This window comes from Notamacropus eugenii, chromosome 2 (assembly GCF_028372415.1).
Source record: "Notamacropus eugenii isolate mMacEug1 chromosome 2, mMacEug1.pri_v2, whole genome shotgun sequence".
In the NCBI taxonomy this organism is placed as follows: Eukaryota; Metazoa; Chordata; class Mammalia; order Diprotodontia; family Macropodidae; genus Notamacropus; species Notamacropus eugenii.
The window spans coordinates 421,181,092-421,205,749 of NC_092873.1; the positions used below are offsets into that span (position 1 = coordinate 421,181,092).

The 24,658-nt window shown below is 36.9% G+C and overlaps 1 protein-coding gene across 1 annotated transcript in view; it reads left to right on the plus strand.

The window, feature by feature from the left end:
- USH2A (usherin) overlaps positions 1–24,658 on the plus strand; it is a 990,439-nt gene that overhangs the window by 103,513 nt on the left and 862,268 nt on the right. The window contains exon 9 of the mRNA XM_072647832.1: positions 22,056–22,251. Within this exon, the coding sequence (XP_072503933.1) occupies positions 22,056–22,251 (196 nt within the window). The remainder of the gene's footprint in view (positions 1–22,055; positions 22,252–24,658) is intronic.

Genomic DNA, 24,658 nt, shown 5'->3' on the forward strand with positions numbered 1-24,658 from the left:
GAGCTTGGGCTAGGCTTTGAATCTTATGATATCAATAAGAGACCTATTAGGAATAATCAAATACTAAAAGAGACCCCAGTATTTGCTATAGTTTTGTGAAAAATGCTTCATCTTAGATCTTATAGGTAGGTCTTTGTTCAATGCCTAGATGATATAAGGATAGGAACATTTAGTACATGAGTTGGAATCCAAGAATTGGAATTTATCTTATGAAGTAATTTGGCTTTTATGTCTCTCTCTCCAAGGAATACTCTAGCAGAACTATCAAAGACAGATAGTTATCTATTCTATTTATACCTAAGGAATGTAGTTTCCACAAAGAGTATTTAAATACATATGCACACATTCATTGATCACAGTCTTTTAGGACTCAAGTTTTTACTGCAGTTAATATTTGTAACACGTTGAACACATTTGACAGTTGTGTAAGATACCATTTCCTAAAATGCCATCCACATCCAGAGAAAGAGATGTGTAGTTTTAATGCAGATTGGAGCATACTGTTTGGTCTCTTTTTTGTTTTTTTTTTTCTTTCTCATTCATTCTAATTCTTTTGTATAACATAACTAATGTGAAAATATGTTTAATAAGAATGTATATATAGAGTATATCTCAGATTGTACACCATCTTGGGGAGAGCGGAGGGGAGGAAGGTGGAGAAATTTCTAAACATATGGAAATGAATGTTAAAAACTAAAAATAAACTAATTAAAAAAAGATTTTTTTATGATTGATAATATTTTCCTTAAAAAAATGACCCCATTTCTCTTTGTCAAGGATTATATTTTTTTGCCTGTTACTCTTTTATTGACTTCAGCTAACAACTAGACTTTATTGTTTTTGTTATTAAATCATTTTCCAGTCATGTCTGATTCTTTGTGACCCAAATTATGTTTTTCTTGGCAAAGATGCTGGAGTGGTTTGCTGTTTCTTTGCCCAGCTCATTTTACAGATGAGGTAACTGAGACAAACCAGGTTAAGTGATTTGCCCAGGGTCACACAGTTAGTAAGTTTCTGAGACTGGATTTGAACTCAGGAGGACGTGCCACCTAGATGCCTCTAGATTCTATTGCTTGACGGTGAATAAAATACAGAGCCTAATTTGCATTTCATGACATCTTAATAATCTTAATGCAGATATAACAGAAGGACGCATATAAATACACGTACCATATGGGCCATACTTGTGTTATTAAAGTCCATTGTTATATTAATTTTTAAAATAACATTATGATGATGATGACATATTTTACCTTGTTGTCTTCTCCGACTCCCAGATCACCTTCTGTTGTAGTGGCATCTAGTCAGTCATTCTTGTCTCATTTCCATTTGTGTAGTTTATCTTAGTTGGTTAAGTTGATCGTATTGAATTTCTGCCACAGAAGAATGTACTCTTACTGCTGATTTATTTTTTTTCTAACCTAAGTTTTCCTTTAATTTAATTTCTTTTTTTTAACATACTAATAACACTACATCGTAAGGATTTAGTAAGTAACAGATACTTGTGGACTTATTAGTAAATACCTGTTGTCTGGTTGATTTGTTTTACCGACCTCTGGTGGTGAGTCTTTCTGAACTTAGACTAGTCATTGAATGACTATATAGCACTGGTCTGGAGGTTCAGACTTTTCAAAATTGTAAAAATTTTGAGTTCGGATTTTTCAATTTTTAAAAATTAATTTGCCAATTAATAAGAATGTATTTTTCTCTCCTTCCACACTGCAACTGGGGGAAAAAGGAAAAACAAAGCCATTGTAACAAATATGTATAGTCAAGAAAAACAAATTCCCGCATTGGCCATGTCCGGAAACATCTCTTATTCTTAATATTCAGTCCATTATTTCTTCACCAGGAGGTTGGTGCCATCCTTCTTCCTCCACCCTCTCAAATCCTGGTTGATCATTACATTGATTAGAATTTTTCAGTCTCTCAAGGTTGTTTACTTTTACTAAGTTGTCATTGTAATATAAATTTTTCTGGTAGTTCTACTTGCTTCACTCTGTATCACATCATACAAGTCTTCCCAGGTTTCTCTCAAATTGTCCTTTTCATTGCTTTTCACATCACAGTAGAATAGCATTCAATTCCTATAATATCATGTATTCAACTATTAATGGGGGAATGAATGACTTTGAGAAAGCAGGATGAATTCCACCCTGTAATGACTCATTGAAATAGGGCTTTAGTAGAAAACTCCGCTAGAACATGTGCCAAAGATAAAAAAAAATTTAAAAAAGGAAAATAAATTTAGTCCACTACATAGTTTTATGCAAGAAATCATTAAAAAAATGCTGTTTTAATTTGTGAGATCCAATCAAAAAAGCTTTTATTGAGTGCCTACTATCTCCAAAGTCTAGTGCTAGGAGATGGGGATATGTAGATAAAGTAATAAGCAATCTTGGCCTTCAAAGGGCTTTCATCTTCCTTGAGAGTGAAGGGAACTACAAGATTTACACAGCTAAGTGTAGCCCTGATAATTTGAAGAGAGGGAGAGCACCGCCTACTAAGGAGATCAAGAACAGCTTCCTGAAAGAGGTAGTCTTTAAGGAAGTTAGGAATTTTAAGAGGAGCTGAGGGCATGGATTTTCAAAATGGAGGCAGATTGTTCAAAGTCAAAGTTGTAGGAGATGGAAGTTGAAGTTTAGAAAATAGCAAATGGGCCAATTTGGTTGGAATGGAGAGGAAAAGTACAGGAGGAGTAAGCAATAGGAAATAAGCCTGGGAAGGCAGGTTGGGGTCAAATTAAAAAAAAACAAAACTTTATATGCTAAACTGAGGAGATCAGCACTTATCCAGGAAGCAATGGGGAGTCACAAAAGGCCCTTAAGCATGATAAAGACATGGTCAGAAGTGGTTTAGAGGATTATTTTGGCAGCTATGCAGAGGATGAGTTTGAGTAGGAAGAGATTGGAAGGCAGAACTTCAAAGTTTGGAAGCTTTTAAGATACAAAGTGCTGTTGAAAGCTTTAATTAGGATGATGGTTATAAGTGAAGAGGACAGATTAGAGATATGGTAGGGAAGTAAATAAAAATATAACCTTGATTCAGTGCCATGCTATATATAATATAAAGACTGCATTCCTTTCTTATGAAGAGAAACTCCATGCCTTTACAATTGTGGTTCTTCATATCTGAAAATCTTTTCCTTTTCTTAGCTTCTTTCCAGACTCAGTCCAAATGCTACCTTTTACAGGAAACTTTTTCATTATTTTCTCATTTTCTTCAGTCTCTAGTATTTTTCCAATGAGATTACCTTCTACCTAAACTGTCTGTATCTTGTATGTATTTAGTTTTTCACATCTCCACTATTAGAATGTTAGAGATAATGTATCTAACTTTCTTTGTATCCTTGGCACTTAATACAATACCTGACACTTAGTAAGCATTTGATAAATATTTGTTGATTGACTGGTGTGGGGGCTAGAGTGCTGGAGTTGGATACAGGAAGTTCTGTGTTCAGATCTCACCAAGGATACTTACTGACACTTAGCAAATAATTTAACTTCTATATTCCTCAGTCAGTTCCCTAGTATATATGTAGAAAGTCATAGCTTGATTGCAATGTGTTAGTGAAGAGAGCTCCATGGTGGGGTTGATCTACCATTTAAAAAAATATATTGGTGTGAACTATGTCATCAGTAATTATAATCACTTATCTGTTTGTTCATGTAGATCCACATGTAACTACGCATTTGGGGGCCTGCCATGGCTAAGGACACTTGACTGAGATAAGAATAAGTTTCGATGTTATTCTACTTTTTAAAATAATAAGCTTTAAGATAAACCATCCATTTCCTATTGGAACTAGTGGTTCTTTTTAAAGACCTGGAAATAATCCAAAAAGAATGTCTTCAATTTCACAGTATTCTGCTAACCATTAATAATATTACTCAATAAACAGGGCTTTTGTGAATTATATTACAGCCATTTGGCAAACAGTTGAAAACGTAAGCCTTGAGAATATGCCAGTTCCTGGCAATTGCTGTTCGTAAGAGAAAGTGTTTTCAGGGGAAGTGAAAATGAATGAAGAAGGGAAAAAAAGGGTAGAACTCAGCAGAATACATGTATTGTTTCTACATTCTGGGAGTATTTTTCTTAAAAATGAAACTTATTTACCTTTAGGAAGTTATCAAATGTTATGATCTAGTAGACAATGCCTTGACTCACAACCAGAATAGTGAATTAAATCACTTTTGGTATAATCAAGACAACTCAAATCAACTTTCACTCCTTCCATCCAGCTCTCTTACCTCTACCTACTTCATGTCCTCCAACCCCCAAATCTAAACAATTTCCAAAGTTAGTCCCAGTTCTAAGATAAACCAAAACTCTTCTCCATTCAAAAATTCTCATTCCTGTTTGGTTTCTTGGTGACTTTCATCAATGTTAGTGTTTTTGCAATGTTATATTAATGTATGACATTGGACAAAATAAAATACACAGGACAAAGGAAATTGACCCACTCTTTTTCTTTTGGAATTTTAAAGACTTTATATTTAACTTGTCTGCATTTTGCAGAAAATGTAAGACAGATATTCCCTCATTAATAAGGCATCATCTTACTAGTTTCTGATAAATTTCTTCTTTTGGTTTGATTACAGTAAAGAAGTTAAGAATAATTGAAGGAATTGTTGAGATATTTACTGGACCTGTTTTAGAAGTTACTGAACTAGACAAGGAAATCCTAAATGGTTTGCTTTGCCCATTTAGTAAGGAAGGGAATTAAAAGCAAAACTCAGTATTTTATAGTACTTATTGTAATTGAATTATTTCAAAGCATTAGATTTCCCCCTCTTTATTTCCCCAGCTTTCTTTCTCTTTCCCTTTACTCTCCCCTCTCTCTTGCCCTCCCACTCCCTTTCTCTTGCCTTCTCCTTTCTTTCCATTATTTTCCTTTCCTTTCCCTTCCCTAAATCCTGTCCTTTCATTAATTCTTCCCTCCCTCTTTCTTCCTTTGCTTTCTCTTCCATTTTCTTCCCTATTTTCCCATTTCCCTTCCCTTCCATTCTTCTCCTACCCTTTTCTCTTTTTTCCCTCTCCCCGCCCCCGTCCCTTTCTTCATTTCATCTCTCTTCCTTTTTCCTCCTTTTCTGCTCTTTTTCTGTTTTTCCAGTGGTTTGTCTCTGTATCCATCTGCATCTAGACAGCTAGTTGACTCAGTGGATCCTTCATTCTGAAAGAGGACCATGACATCAGGGAGGTGATGCTATGATATGCAAGTGAATTGGATCTAAATGAGGGAGGGTTGTGAGGTCACCAGCCTCACTTTCTCCTCTGGAGCCATCTGGGTCCAGTGACAAGATATAGATCAGGACGACTGGAGATGGCCCTGGATATAATGGGAAACCTTGGTCTTTTTAAGCTAGGGTATTTACCAGGTGTCAGTTTCACTAAGGTAATCCCCGTTCATTGATTAAGGCTAAGTAAGAAATGTCGGACCTGGAGTAAAGAAAACCCGAGTTCAAATGTGGCCTCAGACACTTTACTATCTGGTTGACTCTGAGAAAGTCACTTAACCTTTGTTTGCCTCACTTCCCTCATCTGTAAAATGGGCATAATGATGGCAGCTACCTCCCTTAGTTGTTGCAAGATAAAATGAAGTAATAATTGTAAAGCACTTAGGGGCAGTGTAAGCGCTATATGATAGCTATTATTTTCTGTCTCTCTGGATCTTGATGCATCTCTCCATCTTTCCCAATTTTTTTCTTTTTTTCTTATACTTGGACATAGAAAAAATAAGCCTTCGAGGAACACCCCCCCCCCCCCACATTGTATTTTAGATGGAGCATCTGTTTATAAATCACCATTGCCCTTTGTAAGGTAGTGTTCATCCCCATATGTAAGACTAACTAACTCTCTGAAAGTTTGGCCTCAGAGAAGGGAAGTTGAGGTGGAGCAGTCTTGAGCTTTCTTGCCTTCCTTCCATCTCTGTTGCCTTTAAGGGGCTTCTGGCCAAGTGTGATGCAATGATCAGTACATTAGCCAAGCAGGGCCACTTTGCTGGCTCCTTAACGATTCTTTCATCATTTTGTGACATCATTACCTGCAAGGGTGGCCAAGCCTTCACAGAGCAATTTATTAGCATCCATGAATAGTTTCTTTTTTATTCCCTGGCTCTGATTTGTGACCCTTTTATAACATTAATCACAGCTCTTATGAATTAACCACAATCAAACTCTCAGTATGCATTATTGTTAGTATTATAAGTAGCAGAGCCAGCTTAAAACATTTCATACAATAAACCTTCCCACTATTCAATAAGCTGAGCTGTGCCAACACATTCTCAATATATTCCCTCATAGACCCACAATATGAGACATCCAGGACTCACTTGGGTTATGTTTCTCCTACTAGCTTTTAATGCCCTATACCCTGACCTTTAATTTTCATAAACTACTTATACTTTTAAAAGTGTTTTATTTTCAATGTAATAATAAACATATTTAGTAGCTATGAATGAACTGGAAACTTGTCTTTGTATCTTGCTTCACTTCCATAAGACTAGCCCCAAGGAAGCTCCTATCATGGCTAGACTATTGGCTACACACTGTGAGAGTCAAGATTAAGAACTTTATCCTCTTTCTGCTACATGATGAAATCATTCATCTTTGATAAGCACTCAAATTAGTTCCTTTTGCAAAATAAGGCTATAGGCTATCAAAGTCATCTAAATTCCAACAGAGTGATGTTAAACTCTGAAATAATGGTGAGCTCTGAGTGCCTTTACCAGATTTTCCTACTCTTTGCATGATCCAATGTTAATGCATTTTAAAGGGATTAAAGGAAGAGATTTTATAATATCTGGAAGTTCCCCAAGGTCTATAGTACCCTTTGTCTAGACTGACGACTTTAATTTTATATAGGAACTGAGTCAGAGAATAATCATTAGACGGGAGATAGGGAGCCTGGCATTTTTAATGCATAAGAAAACCTTTGCAAATTAAAGAAATTCCCCAATTTTAGGTTCAGTTCAATTTAATTCCACACACATTGTTTAAGCATATAATACTTAAAGGGTGTAATGCTAAATAGGGGTATAAAAGCAAAAATGAAAGTCCTTGACTTCAAAGAGCTTACATTCATTTGGAAGGTTGGAACATAGATGTACATAGGGAAAAATAAGGTAATCTCAGTGGGTAGGGGGAGAGAGACAGAAATGGAGGGACCCACAAAGAAACACCAGAGAGAAATGGATACCTACAGAGAAAGAGATACAGACCCTCAGACACACACACAGACACAGAAACACAGAAAGACATAGAGAGCCAGAGAGACACAAAGAGATGACCATAGGCCAAGAGAGGTTGCATAGACGGACCACACATGTGCACACACACAGGCACACACAGATACACACCGAGACAGAGAGATTACCACAGATAGACACAAACACACAGAGAAAGACAGAGATAGTCACATACAGAAATTAATACAGAGACAGAAAAATGAGAACTCATAATTTTGAACTTAAGAATTAGGGAAGGCTCCATAGAAGTCAACAATAAGAATTTATTAAGCACCTACTTTGTGCCAGGCACTATGTTAAACACTGTTCACCTGAAATGACACCTGTATTGAGCCTTGAATGAAGATAAATAGATAAGACTGGAGATCCAGAAATGAGGAGAGAGATCCTTCTAAACACAGGATACAGACTCGATGAATGCAGAGAGGTGGGCAAAGGAATGTTGACTTCAGGGGACAGATCTTATTCCAGTGCCTTTAGAATGCATAGTGTGTGATTGCAGAGGAATATATTTTGCCTAATTATAGATGAATTATTAACTGATTGAAATCCTCTGCCTTCCGGGGTTCTGGGTCTGAGCATATGGACCTTTGAATAGCGGAGACGATAGCTATCTAAATAAGTGTATATGTAAGATATATATGCCAAAGCCTTTGGGAGAAAGGCTGCAGCAGCTTGAGGGCTGCAGGTGTCCTACAGAAAGTGACATTTGAGCTGAGTCTGGTAGAAAGGCAAGGATTCCAATATGGAAAGTGGAGAGGAAGAGAGGATTTCAGACAAGGGAGAAAGTGTTCAAAGGCACAGTGAGGATAGCTAGAACACAGTGAATGAGGGAGAACAAGTCAGCCTCTAAGGCTGGACTTTAGACTATTATGTAAGAAGATTGAAAATGCACAAAGAAGTCAGGTTTGAAGGGATTTTGAATGGTGAATGAGCATGTTGGGTGGGAATAGCCTTCACTGGGGGTCTTTCTATCACAACATTCCTGTTGCTACTTTCTTTTGCTTTCCTACTTCTAGTTGGACCTTTTTCTACCACCCAGCCTCCTGTCACCAATTCTTTAGAAGGGAGTCCAGAATTCCACAAGGACTCTGTTTCCCAATGGTGGTGAGCCAGTCCCTCTAGACTTTACTTCCTTCTTACCTTCCCGTCTCCAGTTCTAGTAGCAGAAGTGGATACTTATAATTCTTGGATTAGTTGACTATCATACTATTAGAGAACCATCAGGCCTTACCATTTGCCCTGCTACTGCATCCTAAGATCCTTTGGACCATGACATTTGTCCTGTTTCTCCAAGGTCCCTGTCCCTAGCAATTGACCTAATGATGCACTCAAAGAATCCTTGCCAATCAGATAGAATTTATTAAACACCTGCTATGTACTAGGTTCTGTGCCAAGTGCTAGAGATACAAAGAAAGGCAAAAAAATCTCTGCTCTCAATGAGCTTATAGTGTAATGGGGAGAAAACATGCAAACAACTATGAACAAATAAAATATATACAGGATAAAGTAAGGGGTAACTCAGGGAAGGCTCTATTATTAAGGAGGACTGGAAAAGGCTTCTTGCAAAAGGTTAGACTTTAGCTGAGAGTTAGAAGTCAGAGAAGCTAGAAGGGAGAAGCAAGTGTTCCAGACATGGGGGACAGACTGTGAAAAAACCCAGTTGGCAGATAGAATATCCCATTCAAGGGAAAGCAAGGGGTCTCAGTGTCACTGAATTGCTGAGTAAGTGGGAAGTGGCAAGGTATGAGAAGCCTGGAAAGGTAGGGGTGGGGCCAAGTTATAAAGGGCTTTGAAAGTCAAGTAAAGGATTTTATATTTGATCATGAAGATGATAGGGAGTCACTGAGGTTGATTGAGTAGAGAGGGATATGATCAGACCTGTATTTTAGGGAGATCAATTTGACAGTCAATTGGAGGGTGGATTGGAGTGGAGAGAGATTTTAGGCAGGGAGAGCAACCTACAAGCCATTAGCAATTGTCCAAGCATGAAGTGAGAAAGATTTGCCTCTTAGGAGCAGTATTAGAGGATTTAAGAGGCAGTCTACAGAGATATTAGAAAAGTGGAAACAACAAAACTTGAACACTGATTAGGAGTGGGGGTGGGGGAATAGGAGAGAGAAGAGTTGAGAGTGATACCTAGGATCACTGGGAAAATAGTGGCCCTTGCTATCTGAAGCACTGCTGACCTCTTAGAACGTCTGGGTATTTCCTTTTGTAGCTGAACCTTCTATCATGTGTCATCTACCCTGATTGCATAAAATATGAACTTCTGGAGAGTCAGGGACTTTTAATTTTTATCTACAGTGCTTAGTACAGTGTTTGGCACATAAGTGCTTAATAAATGGTTTATCATTCATTTATTCATTCATTGATCCCAGAAGTAATACCTTTGTCTCCTTGAGGCTAGGGATCTTTAATGAATCTGGGCTCCTTTCATATAAAAATGACTTCATTATTTAAATTATCGGAGGCTTCTCTATATTTTATTATATGAAAACTTGGAAAAAATGTAAAAGTTGAGCAGTCTGCGTGTTTTTAGATGATAACAGAGGCTATGATGATTTAAGAGAAGTCAACCAAAATTCCCACAGTATAATAACTGCAAATTCATAAAATAGAGTACATGGTATACAAATATGAGAACAGGGCTAGAGATTACAAGCTCAGGGCCACATGTGGCCTTCTAGAGGTCTGTGGGTCTGGCCTTTTGATTGAGTCTCAATTTAACAGAACAAATCATTTTATTAAGGAAATTTCTTCTGTGAAGTTTGGATTCAGTCAAAGGGATGCATTTGAGAACCTAGAAAGCCATATGAGGCCTTGAAGTTGCAGGTTCCCCACCCCTTTACAACAGGATACTTGGAAAAGAAAGCATGATGTTTAGGGAAGTGAATACAAGTAAATTAAATTATGTGTAGTTTAAGATAGGACTATGAGGGAAACACAGAAATTAAGATGATTCCTTACCTTAAAAAACCTTATAGTCTAATGGGAAAGATAACACAATTAGCCACAATCCAAACTGGAACATTAAATGTATGGGGGAGATACAAATTAAGTGTTATGAGAGCCCAGAGAGGATTGTTTCCAATAGATGAAAATCTGGATTTAAAGGAAAGATATATTAGACAGTAATTATGTATTTCAAAATGTAGGATTTTTTTTAAAAAAGCAACTTTAATGAATCTAAAATGTAATTTGATTTGTTAAAATTGAATTCACCAAAGTCCTTTTAGGAACATAATCTTCAAGGTATATTGGCATATGTTGCAGCTTGAAAGAAAATGGTTGAATTACCAAAGCATGGAAGAAGCATTAACAAATGTATACATTTTCACAGAGTAATGAAAGGTGAGCATTGCTTAGTTTTATACATTTAACTCAGCTTTACTGAGCCCCTGCTATATGCATAATAACATGCATTGAATTCTGGTAAGGTTACTTGGAAGTATAGAATGACTGTCATAAGATGCAAATTACTATTCAATGACAAACCTCAATTATTTTAATGAAAAGCAGAATCTAGTGAAAATGAATGATGCTGGCCAGTAGTGGAAGTCTAAAAAGGATTCTTAATATTTTGCCAACAAGTCTTTCCTGATAGGGCACTTTACCCTCTTTACCTATAAAATCATGATCTCTTATTTTAGCAATTGGGCAAGTATCACAGAATACACAAAGGTTCCCTCAAATCAGTTTTTTGAGACAAATTTAGTTGAGGAATATGATGAGAGAACTCAGCCCTTGGGGCATAAGGAAGTTAATAACAATAACAGTTGGTAATAACGTTAACACCTAGTAATTGTATGGCATTTTAAAGTCTGTATAGCACTTTACACATAAAATCTCATTGACAACCCTTGGAAGTAGGTGCTACTATTAACCCAGTTTTACAGATGAGAAAACTGTGGCAGACTTGCCTAGAATCACCCAGTGTTTGAGTCACATTTGAACTCAGGTCTTCCTGACTCAAATTCCAGTGCTCTGTTCACTGAACTGTCTAGTGGTAGAGACCTCAGGGCCTAGAAAAACCACTGGGAAAGCCATAGACAGGGAAGAAAATGGGGAAATTGGAGTTTGCTCTTGGAGCTTTCTTTCTATTATAGCTAACTCTTTCTTGCTAACAGTGCTAAGCTGTTTTCACCCATTCAAAGACTGCATGTACATGCTCTACATTTTGGCTTCCTGAGACAAAGCCTTGGTCCCTCAACAGCTTGAATCAAAATGAAATAAGAGAAATTAAGAACCAAACATTTCAAATGTATCTCTTAGTTTTTTGCTTGTACATATGATATTTGTTGGCCTTTAAAAATCAATTTCTCTTTTCCTGTCCTAAATGGGTTGAATCAGATCCTTGATTGAGTACTGAGACTATTTTTCCATTTTTGTTTGTTTTCCCTAATTGGTGACTGATGCATAGAAGTACTAAATAGATACTTTTAGAATGGAAATAGGAATTCTAAGAAGCAGAGGTGGGGGGAAAGAGAGAGAGAGAGAGAGAGAGAGAGAGAGAGAGAGAGAGAGAGAGAGAATGAATTTCAGATACAAGGGATAGTCTAAACTAGAGAGACAGTTGGTAGTCCAAATAGAGCATTGGGTCTGGAATTAGGAAGACTTGAATTCAAATTCTGCTTCAGACACTTTTACCCTTGATAAGTCCCTTTGTCAGTTTCTTCATCTCTAAAATGGAAATAATAATAGGACCTACCTTCAAAGGTTGCTGTGAGGATCAAATGAGGAAATACTTGTAAAAGAGCTTTAGCACAATGGTGGGCACATAATAGGTGTCATATAAATCCTTACTCCTGTGCAAAGTCAGAAGATGAAATGTTGTGTGAGGATAGTAATTCCACTTTGGCGGGAATATAGACTGTATTTTTGGTTTGTTTAGTCATTTCGGTTATGTTTGACTCTTTGCAATCTCCTCCAGATCCTGGAGTGGTTTACCATTTCCTTCTCCAGCTCATTTTATAGATGAGGAAACTGAGGCAAACAGGGTGGAGTGACTTGTTTAGGGTCACACAGTTAGTGTCTGAGGCAAGATTTGAACTCAGGAAGATGAGTGAGTCTTCTTAACTCTAGACCTGGTACTCTATCCACTGTGCCACCTAGCTGCCAACACAGACTGTAGGAGGGGGAAATAATATGAAATTAATCTTTAAAGGCAGGTTTGGGCTAGATCATAAAGGCTTTTTAAAGCCAAATGGAATATTTTTGTATTTTATGCTTGGACTAGTAGGGAACCACTGAAACTTTTTGAGTGGAGGAGTAACATTGCCAGACTTTTGCTTTAGGAATACCATTCTTGTAGCTGTGTGGAGAATAGATTGAGGACTGGAGAGAGGGTGGATACAGTGAGACCAATTAGGAGGTTATTGCAGTAGTCTAGATGAGAGGTGATTAGGGCCTAAATGAGGGTGGCTATATGAGTGGTGAACATGGGAATGTAGTGGTTCCCACATAGGGTCAACTGTAGGTCAAATACTGCCATAGGTGATGTCTTCATTTCTTTTATCTTGGCATTTCCTGGACACTTTCCTTCTTTACTTCCAATTCATGGTGCCTAGTTATCATTGACTTTTAGTTTATGTCTTTCTTAACATCTGGAGTTGCTATTTCTAAATAAGAGAGAAATGAACCACTAGGTGAACATTATGTTTCTTTATTAAAGCAGCTGATGTTATGGACTGAAGGTTCAATGTTCAGCTAATCTAGAAACAAAACTTTTGGCCCACATTTCAGAAGTTTGTTTCATTCCTGATTCCTACATTCCCTCAACTTTAGATTTGCTGAGTGACAAATATCCTCCGTGCCTGCTGGCATTGCCTTTTTACCTGGTTGGAGAACCACCAACCTGGGTTTCTTTTTGCCTCAGAGGAAACCCAAGCATAGCATGGGGGTTGGTCAGTTGTAGGCACACTGTAAGGGCAGACTAAGTATAGCCCTATGTGGAACAAGTAGATGGACCCTACTTAGTCTCAGATAAGAAAACCAGTGAAAATTGGTTATGTTGTAAAGATCTGATTTTGTTGTAAAGAAAAAATTCCAACAATTGAAACTATACAAGACTTGAATGAACCTGTTGTGGAGATATTTTCTGTTACTTGTTACCTGAGTAGCCTTTGGCAAGTAAGCCACTTTCTTCAGGCCTCATTATCCTTATCTTTAAAATCAAAGGGTTGGATGAGATGATCTAGTTGGTCCCTTCTAGCTCTAAATCCTACAGTACTGTGTTGTAGAGGAAATTTGCCTAAGAGGTTGAATGACATGATCTCTAAGCTTCATTTCTAATAACCTAGAGTTCTTTTATAATCATCCTCCAATCATAGTTCAAATGCTGCTGATGCTGGAGAGATTCTTACCTTTCTCCTACCGCATAACCTTTTTGTCTTGTTATCCATTGTGAGCCCTGCCTTTTCAAGTCATGATCAATAATGGGAAAATTGATATTCAATTTTCACTTACTGATGGGTATATACCTATCCTCCTTAACTTCCTGGGAAGTAACCATTAATTGATATTGTTGACTGACATGTTGACAGTTTACAATGGATAACATTAATGACGGCTCTGATGGGATGTGAAGACTTGAAGCAATTTATTGAAAGAATTTAGGCAAAACTCTCCTATGATTGACAAGATAGTTCAATGTTTTTTCACTTGTCAGAAATTCTGAGTTTAAGGAATGATTACCCTACTCTTCATTTCACTTTGCCAAGAGAGACGTAGCCCTGGTTTTCAAGAACCTGAACTAGGCCAAGAGCAGTCGTCATACATTAGAAACTGATATGTCAGGGAAGCTGGGCCTGCTCAGTGTGGAGAATCGTCATAATGCCACTGCTTCTGATCTGCCAAAGAGTATTAGAAACAATTTAAGCCAGGCTTTAAATTTCAGGGCACAAATAGCATGCAACTACACTCAATCTGTGGACTCTTTAATTACATGAGAATTACCAACTAGTGGAAGGATAATTACTAAGTAAGGAGTATGTCATTGAAGGATAAATACATGATTATTTCTGTCTTCTGAATGGCAATGCATGGTAATTGCTTTTGGATCTGCTAATTGTAATTACATAGTAATCCATAGGTGCAAATGGTCCTGCATTTACCATTAAACCTTTGATGTTACTATTCAATTAAATACTAGTTACATTAAGGTGGAACCCTGTAACTTGTCATAGGCTAAAAAAGTGTACTGGGCATTGACCTCAGTCCCTTTGTGTAGAAGGGACCTTTTTTCTTTTAATCTACACTTCCCTTTCAAGCTTTTAAATTCATTGATCATTGATTATCACTAGCTAGAGTTTCATCAATATTTTCTTTGTTACTGAAGGAAGGATTGGGGTAGATTCACTGAAACACAGTTTGACTGGATCAGAAGATATATGAATACTCACAAGTTTTATCTTTATTAACATGATTGCCATAGACAGACAAAAGAAATTAAACTGGAACTGAGTCACTTGAATTACAATTGAGTTGCTAGGTACAAAGGTAAAAGGAAGCTGCGAATCGAGCATGAGAACAAATTATTGTTATTAAAGAGATTTAGACTCTAAAAATTTCTAACGTAGTAGGCCTGATCGGACAGATGAGAAGGGAGCAATTAGCAGACTTTAGGAGGCTCTCTAATTCTATTAGGCCATTTGAGTACAGCCTAATAAATTACCTCTTTCAATTCAGTAAGTGGCGCCCTACTGACCTCCAAAAACTGAGCAGTTTATTTCCTTCTTTCTTAGGCTGGTTCTCCTCCTTCTTGGCACAAAGGAGGGGAGGGAGCTGTTTGCTTGGTCCTGGCCTTTCTATTTAGCATGGGGATTGCATGGGAAGGAGTATTCATTTCCCCTTCACTATGAATTCCCTTTTCACATAGCTGTGGCCTTCTATCTTTTAGAGCTGTTCAGCCTGGTTTGCAGCTCTGTTGAGAGCAAAGGAAGAATTGCTATGGTGTTCCAAGAGCCAACTCCCTCACTTAAAGACCCTTAAAGCCCTGTGTACACTTGCTAGTTGGGCAGAGCTGTAGGGACAGACAACCTTCAGTGGTCATTGGGTATAAGGGTTATCTCTGTAGCTTGTGCCCTCCAGATAGAAAGAAGGGGGTTGACTTCATCATGTCCATTTAACAGTGGATATGAGCTTAGTTTAAAATTAATGTCAACATAAATGTTTTCTATTAAGAAAATTTTATTAATAAGTGAATAGTATAACAGATAGAGGACTGGCCTTGGAGCTTGAGAGACCCGGATTCAAGCTCTCTATTTGTCATATACTTGCTCTGTGACTGGGGGCAATTCACTCAACCTCTCAGTGTTTCCAGGAAATTCTCCAGGACTTTGTTATAGATGGGCTGGAGTTGTTTACCTGTATTACTGGAGGGGGAATTTCTAGGATCTTAATAAGATCATAGGTGCAGACAAAATAAAAGTCTTCTGAATTTACAGCAATTTGGAAAATATAATCTGGCTGGCCCTGTTGACTAGCTCGCTCCTCCTTTCCCTGCCCTAAATATTAGCAAAACCCCATTTATCTGAACTGGTTGGAGACTGAACTTTTATCTAGCAGCAGATTTTCAAGATAACTGAACCATACATATATACTCTTTAAGGATAAATACTTTAAAACTTTTAAATTGTTTTTGATAGAAGTCTTCTGAAAATATTATTACTTACTTCCCTGCCTTCTTAAAGAGGGTATATTGAACAGAATTTTGCCTTTTCTTGAAGATGGAGGGTCATTATATGTATCATCTATTGTACTATGCTATAATGTAGGGATGCTCAGAGTTGAGTTGGATAGGACTCTCTACTCAATAGCTCCAGGCTAATATGCTTTTTTGAGTTACAGTGTCTGCTTTTCATAGTTTTTCTGTCTTCTTGCTGTCAAGTTATCATTTCTTGCTGCTGTCAGTGTGCTTAGCTCTCGTGGCTCTTTCCCCCACCTTCTGTTTTGCTGATTTCATTCTATGGTGGGTTGGAAAACCAGAGATTATGAAGAAGAAAGCCTGGGGGCTCTCCTGTAAGTAAAATGCATGAGCTTTTGTGACTTTGTGACTTCTGTTTGGGCTGCTCAGAGGCCCATTTTGCTTCTTTCTGTGTTCTCTGTTGCCTTTCAGAGAGTTTAAGCTCTTGAATGGTACCCCTAGATAAATGGAGTGATATGACTTTTCCTACTTTTCCTGTGATCTATTTGCATATAAAAGAACAAAAATGGGCTAGATAGGGACAGTACTGATATATTCTTTTTCCTCTGGTAGTTTAACTTTGAAGATATTTGCAAGCCTAACAGTGACAAAAGGAATGTATTTTAACTTAATGATCTGGAAGACTGAAGTGCCATTGTGTATTATTAGAGGATAAAGCAATAAAATCAATTTTACCAGTGTCCTCAGGATTCAGTGATTATTCAATGATTTTCCTACCTGAGCATGTCAAAGTATTTGGCTGAAACTCTTAGTGAAGTTGATTAGTCATCTTTGAGAAGCCATCAAGTTGATAGAAGTTAAATGAATCAACGATAAAGGTTCTCAACCTTGATATCATAGCCATTGTACAGTCTTGTAATTTGAACATCCAGGGACATATCAGGGGGAATCCAGTTGTTACAGAAGAAACTGAAGCATAATTGAAACTGACAAATGATCAACTGGAGATTGTGGAAAACATTATGTAGAAAGCCATCTGGTTCAGGGGCTGCATAAAGTGTAAGATTTTAAATAATTTAAAGTTGTCAGTAGAAAAGATGTGTATATTTAGACATCTGGCCTCAGAAAACTGAGAAAAGTTGTTGTAGGTATTGTGCAGTATTTCTCACCCATGGATATTTCTTGCATTTCAGTTTCTTACTGTAATTGATTAAGTGACCAACAACTTGATTTAAAAGTCATTTTGCCAATCAAAGGGCAGATCTGTATATGGTAAAGGTATAGAAAAGACTGATCTTCTCCCCTCATTCTGGGATTGTGGATAGAACATAAGGCTTGAAGTTAAGTGGAAATGATTGATCTTCTCCCCTCAGTCTGGGATTGTGGATAGAACATAAGGCTTGAAGTTAAGTAGAAATGAGTTCAAACCTTGCCATTACTGGCTGTGCTATCCTTGGCAAACCTAACTTTCCTAATCTGTAAAATGATGGTAGTTTGTTTATATTATGGTAATTGTTTTTATCAACTTTGAAAAAAAGAAACCTAAGATTCTTCTAGGTCCATAATTTCAAAAATTAAGACTTAGGTTTAAGTCTCCAATGTGTTGGCTAGATCCTATAGGACAGATTTGTGCAAAGGCTTCGATTAGTTATTATACAGGATGAGGAGGTATGGATGGGTTGGAATCCATACCAGTGGAGACCAGGTTAATTAGACAACAGATCTATCAATGAAAAAGTACAACCTATGTCCAAATTCACTTTGTAATAAAAAAATCACCTTTTCATGTGTCTTTTGTTTATAAGTTCTTGAATGTGACCAGCTTACATGGCATACTAGAAAAAAAGTCACTGAATTCTTTATATAATATTAAGTAGTCAGTAGGTGCAGCTAGGTGGTATAGTGGGTAGAGCACCAGACTTGGAGTCAGGAAGATCAGAGCTCAAATACGACCTCAGATACTTACTACTTGTGTGACCCCTGGGCAAGTTACTTAAATCCTGTTTGGCTCAGCTCCTTATCTGTAAAATGGGGACACACTGGAGAAGGAAATGGCAAACCACTCCAGTCTCTTTGCTAAGAAAACCTCATGGACTAAGTTTATGGGGTCACGTAGAGTCAAACATGACTGAGTGACTGGTCAGATGGGTTGTTTCTTTGTGGGAAGAAAGTTTTTGTTGTTTTTTTCTTTTTCGTTTTTGTACTTGGCACATAGGCCCTTAATAAATGCCCACTGGATTAAATTGATTTGAATCTAGATCGATTGATACAATTTAGCATCCAGCTGAAAATCCAGAAATGATGGGATTCTATTAACTCAGTGAAAATTCAAATGCAAAAAGTATCTCTTTGGGTTATTTCCTTGTGTCTGCTTTAACTAATTGTATTTCACCATGATTCCTCTCTAGAAAGGATATAAGAGAGAATGAGTATTTATATTATGACTGCTTAAAAAAAAAATCAGGCATTTTTGGATAAAAGCAAGTTATTCATACCTAGAACCATCACTCTGCTTTAGTGGCAAAATGTTGTTTAATTATAGGCTTTTCAATGGCAAGGACTGCATCTTGGTAGTGTTGTCTATAGCGCATTGCCAATATCACATACTTATTAAGTGGAGATGAAGATGGACATGCTGAACCTAGGCAGGTCTATTTTCATTTTGCCAATTCAGATTTTTATATTTTTATGTCAACATCCAGATTCTTTTGACAAGAAAACAAAATGTATCTGCAATTAAACTATTAAATTCAAAAGATTTTGCAACTGCATGATTTACCCCATCAGCTTCTATAATCAAAGCCAAAAATTCAACAACATGAGAGGTTCCACAAGCACTGTGTGGAGTTGCTTTCCAGAAGACAAACTACATATGTAATCACTCTGACAGGGCCCATAGGTTGCACATCCATCACCTACATCATCTTCTATTCAAAAAAGCAACACTCAAAGAATAAAAGTAATACTGTCTTCAATTATGAAGAATAATTATGAAGGAAATGAAAAAGACTTGAGGCATTTTCTCCCAGTGGCATTCCTCACTTGGCCAAGGCTTGATAATGGGATGAGGGCAATAGAAATGAATGAATTGAAGAGGCAGCTATGTTTCCTGCTATGTTCCTCATGTCTCCATGGAAGCTAATGTCTCAGTTTAGCTTTGTCTAGCACACCAGTGTGGGAGAGAGTTATTTTATCATTCTGTTTGGCTTCATCACAGAGAATGCTCCCAGTGGATCCTAATGACTCTTTGTGAAGACCAGGCAGGCTCCCTGGCGGATGCTGCCCTCCCTCCCACCCCCCACCTCCCCAGGGCCACCACAGAGATTGCTTTGCATTCTGAGCCAGTGACTGTAACCCATGACCCTGGGGGCACAAATGATACAGTGGTTAGGAAAACGATAGAGGGTTAGTCTGCTTCAGGCATAACTGCCACAACACAACTCTACCTAGTCTCATTCTTCCTAGACAGGAAGTAACAGTGAACAGGGCAGTCAGAAATGCAGAGATAATATACAGCATGGGAGAAGATTTTTAGCACACTCTTACAGTGCTGGTTCAGAATTGCTTCCTGTTTAGGAAAATTATCAGCAATACAGTCAACCATATTTAAAAAAGCGGGGCAGGTTATTTTTTTCTGCAATGGACTAGGAAGGAAGAAAGGAAACATACATTTATTAAGTGCTTACTTATGAGCCAGGCACTAGTCTAAGGGCTTTGGATGCTCTTAATAACCTTGGCACTTGGTGCTATTATTATCCTCATTTTACAGTTGAGGAAACTGAGATACACAGAAAGGCAAATTGACCAGTGTCCAACAGCTAGTTAATATCTGAGGCTGAATTTCAACAGATCTTCTTGACTCCTATTCTACTTGAGCCACTGAACCACTTATGGATAAATTGAATTTAAATTTTAAAAATACTTTAAAAATAAAGTTAATTATTTTATTTTAAATCCTTTCTCTTTCATTTAGATTTTTTTTTGCAGGAAAAGTAATTCAGAGGCAATGTATTGTGGAAAGAATGCTGAACCTGAAGTCATGACACCTTCTGATCAATATGATAATTCTACTGTTTCCTAGCTCTGAGACTTTGAACAAATCACTTAACTTGTCTGACCTTTACTTTCCTAATCTATAAAATGGGAGCAATGATACTTTTAGAACAGAGTAATTTTGAAACTCACCAGAGAAAATGTATGTGTAAGGTGCTATGCCTCAACTCCTCATTCTCTCTTGCCCCACCTCCTTCTGCCCCCAATCCAATCTATCTCAGATACCTGTTGATTTTACCTCCTTAACTTCTTTCAGGAATACCTTTTTCTCTCCTCTGACACTGTTACTACCATCTTGGTATTAAAGGCCATCATCACTTCATCCCTGGAGCACTGAATTAGCCTGCTGACTGGTCTATTTGCCACAAGTCTCTCTTTCCACTCCAGTCTATCCAAAAGCAATTGCCAAAGTAATCTTCCTAATGTGCAAGGCTGCTCATGTCACTTTCCTACTCGATAAATTCAATTGGCTCTCTATCACCTTCAGGATCAAATATTAAATCTTGTTTGGCATTATATGTTCTTCATCATCTGGTCCCCCTCTACCTTTTCAGTCTCCTTACACCTTATGACTCTCCATGTGTGCTGCAATCCAATGGCAATGGCCTCCTTGCTCATCCTTGGACAAGAGACTCCATTCTCAACTCTTCACATTTTCATCAGTTGTCCCCCATGCCAAAAATGATCTCCTTTATCTCTGCCTCCTGATCCCTTCAAATCCCAGCTACAATCTCAACTTCTATAGGAAGTCTTTTCCAATCCTCCTTAATTATAGTACCTTCTGTCAGTTGATTATCTCCAGTTTATGCTGTCTACAAGTTGTTTGTATGTAGTTGTTTGCATGTTGTCTTCCATGTTACACTGTAAGTGCCATGGGAGAAAAGATTTCCTTGTTTTTTCTTCGTGTCTCCAGTGTTTAGCTTGGTACCTTGCACATAGTAGGTACATAATAAATGTTTATTGACTGACTACCTTACATGTGAAAAGTACTTCGTAAACCTAAAAGTGCAATATGTTATTATTATGAAGTACAGTGGGCAAAATTCCCATTAAAATGCAAAAATTAAGGTTGTTCACAGTTTTTTTTTCCAGTGAAGCTCTGAAAAAAATGATAAATTGCTCCAAATCATAAAGTGTCACCTACAGAAAAACAGCTCATTATGGGAAAATATTTTTACTCGAACTTCAGGTTTGACTTCTGTTAAATAAATTTGAATACATATCTCCTCTCATTCTATTATGATGGAGGGCAGGTAGTTGACACTCTTTCAGACTTTATTACAACCTTTATATTTCCTGAGTCTGATTTCTAATTCCATGGGTATATGATAATCTATTTTTAGGATTAGTATAGACATTTTGGGTGGTTATAATAATGCTTTCATACCAGAAATTGTGTAAATGATGATTTCATGGTATTTCCTTGCACTTAAGTAGTTCCTTTAGTCTCTCCCTGAATTAGACATTGTACATCAAAGAGTCTTGGTCAAATTATGTCAATTTTGATGTCTGGAAATAATTAAAATTTTAGATTATTTAACTTTTAAACCAACCAGCCCATTAAAGTTGGATATATATTTAGATATATATTGTATTGATGTTACAAAAAGCCAACCATCATATAGAATTGCTGCATTTTTTCTGGAACATTATATTTGGGAAGTAGATATTTTGATTTGGTCCCTACCATTAGTATATATGCTTTCTGAGGTCAGGACTATTCATTTTTATTGTTACGTCCTCACAATCTAGCTTAATGTCTTGCACAGAGTAGGGCTTAAATACTTGTTGAACGAACAAGTATATTTTTAGGTGAAATATATTTTAGTAAATAATGTTCATGCTATATGATTTCAGTTCAGTTATCTTTATTTCTAACATGGTTTCCTTATTTATATGACAGAACTTAAGCAATACTTAATTAAAAACATAGTCCAAAGGAAAATGAATACATTGTCTCCATAGTATAAATTTAAATCTACACAATCCTTAGGGTTTGATTTTCTGATGTTATTATTGTGTAGGAAATGTTAATGTCTCATGTGGATAATCTCAGAAGCTATAAAGTAACCTTCCCAGCAACATTTTTTCCCTTTTTTTTCCCTTTAGTGTGATCGTTGCTTGCCCCTTTATAATGATAAGCCCTTTCATCAAGGGGATCAAGTTCATGCTTTTAATTGTAAACCTTGTCAATGCAACAACCATTCAAGAAGCTGCCACTATGATGTGATAATGGACCCGTTTCCTGATGAATACCATCGAGGTGGGGGTGGAGTTTGTGAGAACTGTCAGCATAATACTACAGGTAACTCGCAATTTAAATGGATCATTTCATCTATGTATTTTTAATAAGACACATAAGGATCACTTCAAATTATTTTATTGGTATATTTCATGTGGAAAAACAATGTCCATGCTGTAAGGTTTGAACTACCTCCCTGAAGCAGACTGAGCAGATTGCTAGAAAACCAAGCTACTTCTTGGCTGCCTCGCTTCACTAGAAAACTGCAGTAAGATAGATCATCCTACTGGTCCCCAAGTCAATACTGAGTTCTGGATACTTTCATCCTAAAGTATTAAGTAACTGATATTATATTGCCCTTTAAGGTTTACAAAGCAGTTTCCACATATTATCTCAGTGGATCCACATAGCACTTGATGTAGGGGCTATTACTCTCTCCATTTTACAGATAAGGAAATTGAGGATGATAGGTTAAGTGGCTTGCCCCAGGGTCCAGGATGCAAATTTAGGTCTTCTTGACTTTCCAGTCTAGAACTACATTCATTAATTCCTTAATCCACCTGGCAGCCTAAAATCATATATAGTCCAATCAACATATCACTAAAAACAAGTTTGTTTATTTTGTTTCTTGATTTCCATTATATTGATTTTCAGTATATTCTCATGAGATTATGCATAAGCATTTATTAAAAGCTGGATTTTGGCTTTCAGGGTAGTAATATGGGAAGACATATTTCAGGACAGTTAATTTAATGCAACAGTTAAATGAAGACATTACATAGTCTAAAATGGTCACTGAAAACATTTCAAATATCAACAATTCTTAAAGAACAGAAGTAGATTGGTTTCTCAAATAGTTTTGTAGAAGTCAACAATTCAATGCAAGTTTACGTTTTGTCTGTTCAAGCAGCTATACCAGGTGATAGCGATTTATGAGAAAAATAGCCACCTTTGCTGAGAAATTGGTGAGGAAATCCTCTCTGGTTCAAGAAATCTGAATGTAGCAGGCACCCTTAATGGAATTGTGTAGCAGCAAGCACCCTGACACATCCAGAATGGCTTGCCAGCCACAAGTTCTTAGAGCTGCTTTTCTTTTAGAAAAGCACCTTAAAAGGGGATCAATAATCTATTTCAATTATATTCACCAACAGAGAAAATACAAGCAGAGAAATAAAGATCAACAGACAGGGCTTCTGTCTGACCATAAGAAATACAAACATCAGAGATCAACAGACAAATCCAACTGTCTGAACATTACATACATACATACATACATATGTGCACACATATGTACGTGCATACATACATACATACATAGTTACTAGAGAGAGAAGCACCAGCATCTGGGCTTTCAAAGTCAGAGGGTTGCTTAACGGATACCCAGAGCCTCATCTGGAACATGAACCTTCTTCCAAAGAGTAAGCCCCAAGCAAAACCTCACCTCAGAGTATATGTACACTTTTCAGAGCCTAAGGGCATCATGCTCCTCTGAACCAGTGCCTCATTAGAAATTAACACAAGGTGTAGACCTTCCTACAAAACAAATCTCCCCTCATCAAGCTTCCTTTAATGGGTTCCACCTGAGGCCTATTAATGGACAGGAAAGATCTTTAACTTTCATTGACTGTGGTTGTTTATGTTACAAATTGTTGTCCAGTAACAAGCTAGTCATTAGTAATCACTATGCAGATAACAAGAAGTTTGAATCCACTTTAAATAGCCTGCAAAGAAACCTAAACGATAATGTGAATATTCACAAATATATTGCATGGCCTCCAAAGGACAAATAGATAATGTCTTACAAATATCTTAAAATATGTCTTAATTTAAAATTATTGACTGTGAAGATAGTGGATCTTTTGAGGATGCTTGTTATTTTAAGTCTTTTCCCAAATGGTAATTTTTCATTTTTTAATATTGGGTTAATGATGGCAACATGTATGGGAAGTTAGAGGAAATGCCATACTTTAAGTAATGCTAGTGACTTGAATGACCTTTTGTAAGTCTTTGAAACTTTCATTCTTTCTTTTCTTTTCTTTTTTTTTTTTTTGGTTTTCATTTTACAAAATGGTGACAGTCTCCTACAGGGATGTGATGAAGTGATGAGTACTAATTAACAACTTGTAAATCAACCTAATATCCTTGAATACTAAGACAATGTATCACAGTGGTAAAAGAAAATAGTAATATTTTTTGTCTTCACGTTTTATTCAAAAACTACCTATTCACTAAAGTATTCTTCACTGATACTGAAAGCAGTGTACAGTATCTTTCTACTTAGAAAATTATATGTTATGTTAATACCACTCATATTTTCACAAAAGGATCCATTTCTGGGAAAAATACTTACTTTTAGATGTAAGACTTAAGCCTATACTTCATGTAAAAGTCCACAACTTCATATGCCACATACCTAGATAATTTTCATATTTCATTTAGATTATGTGACTGGCACTGAAAATCAAGAAAA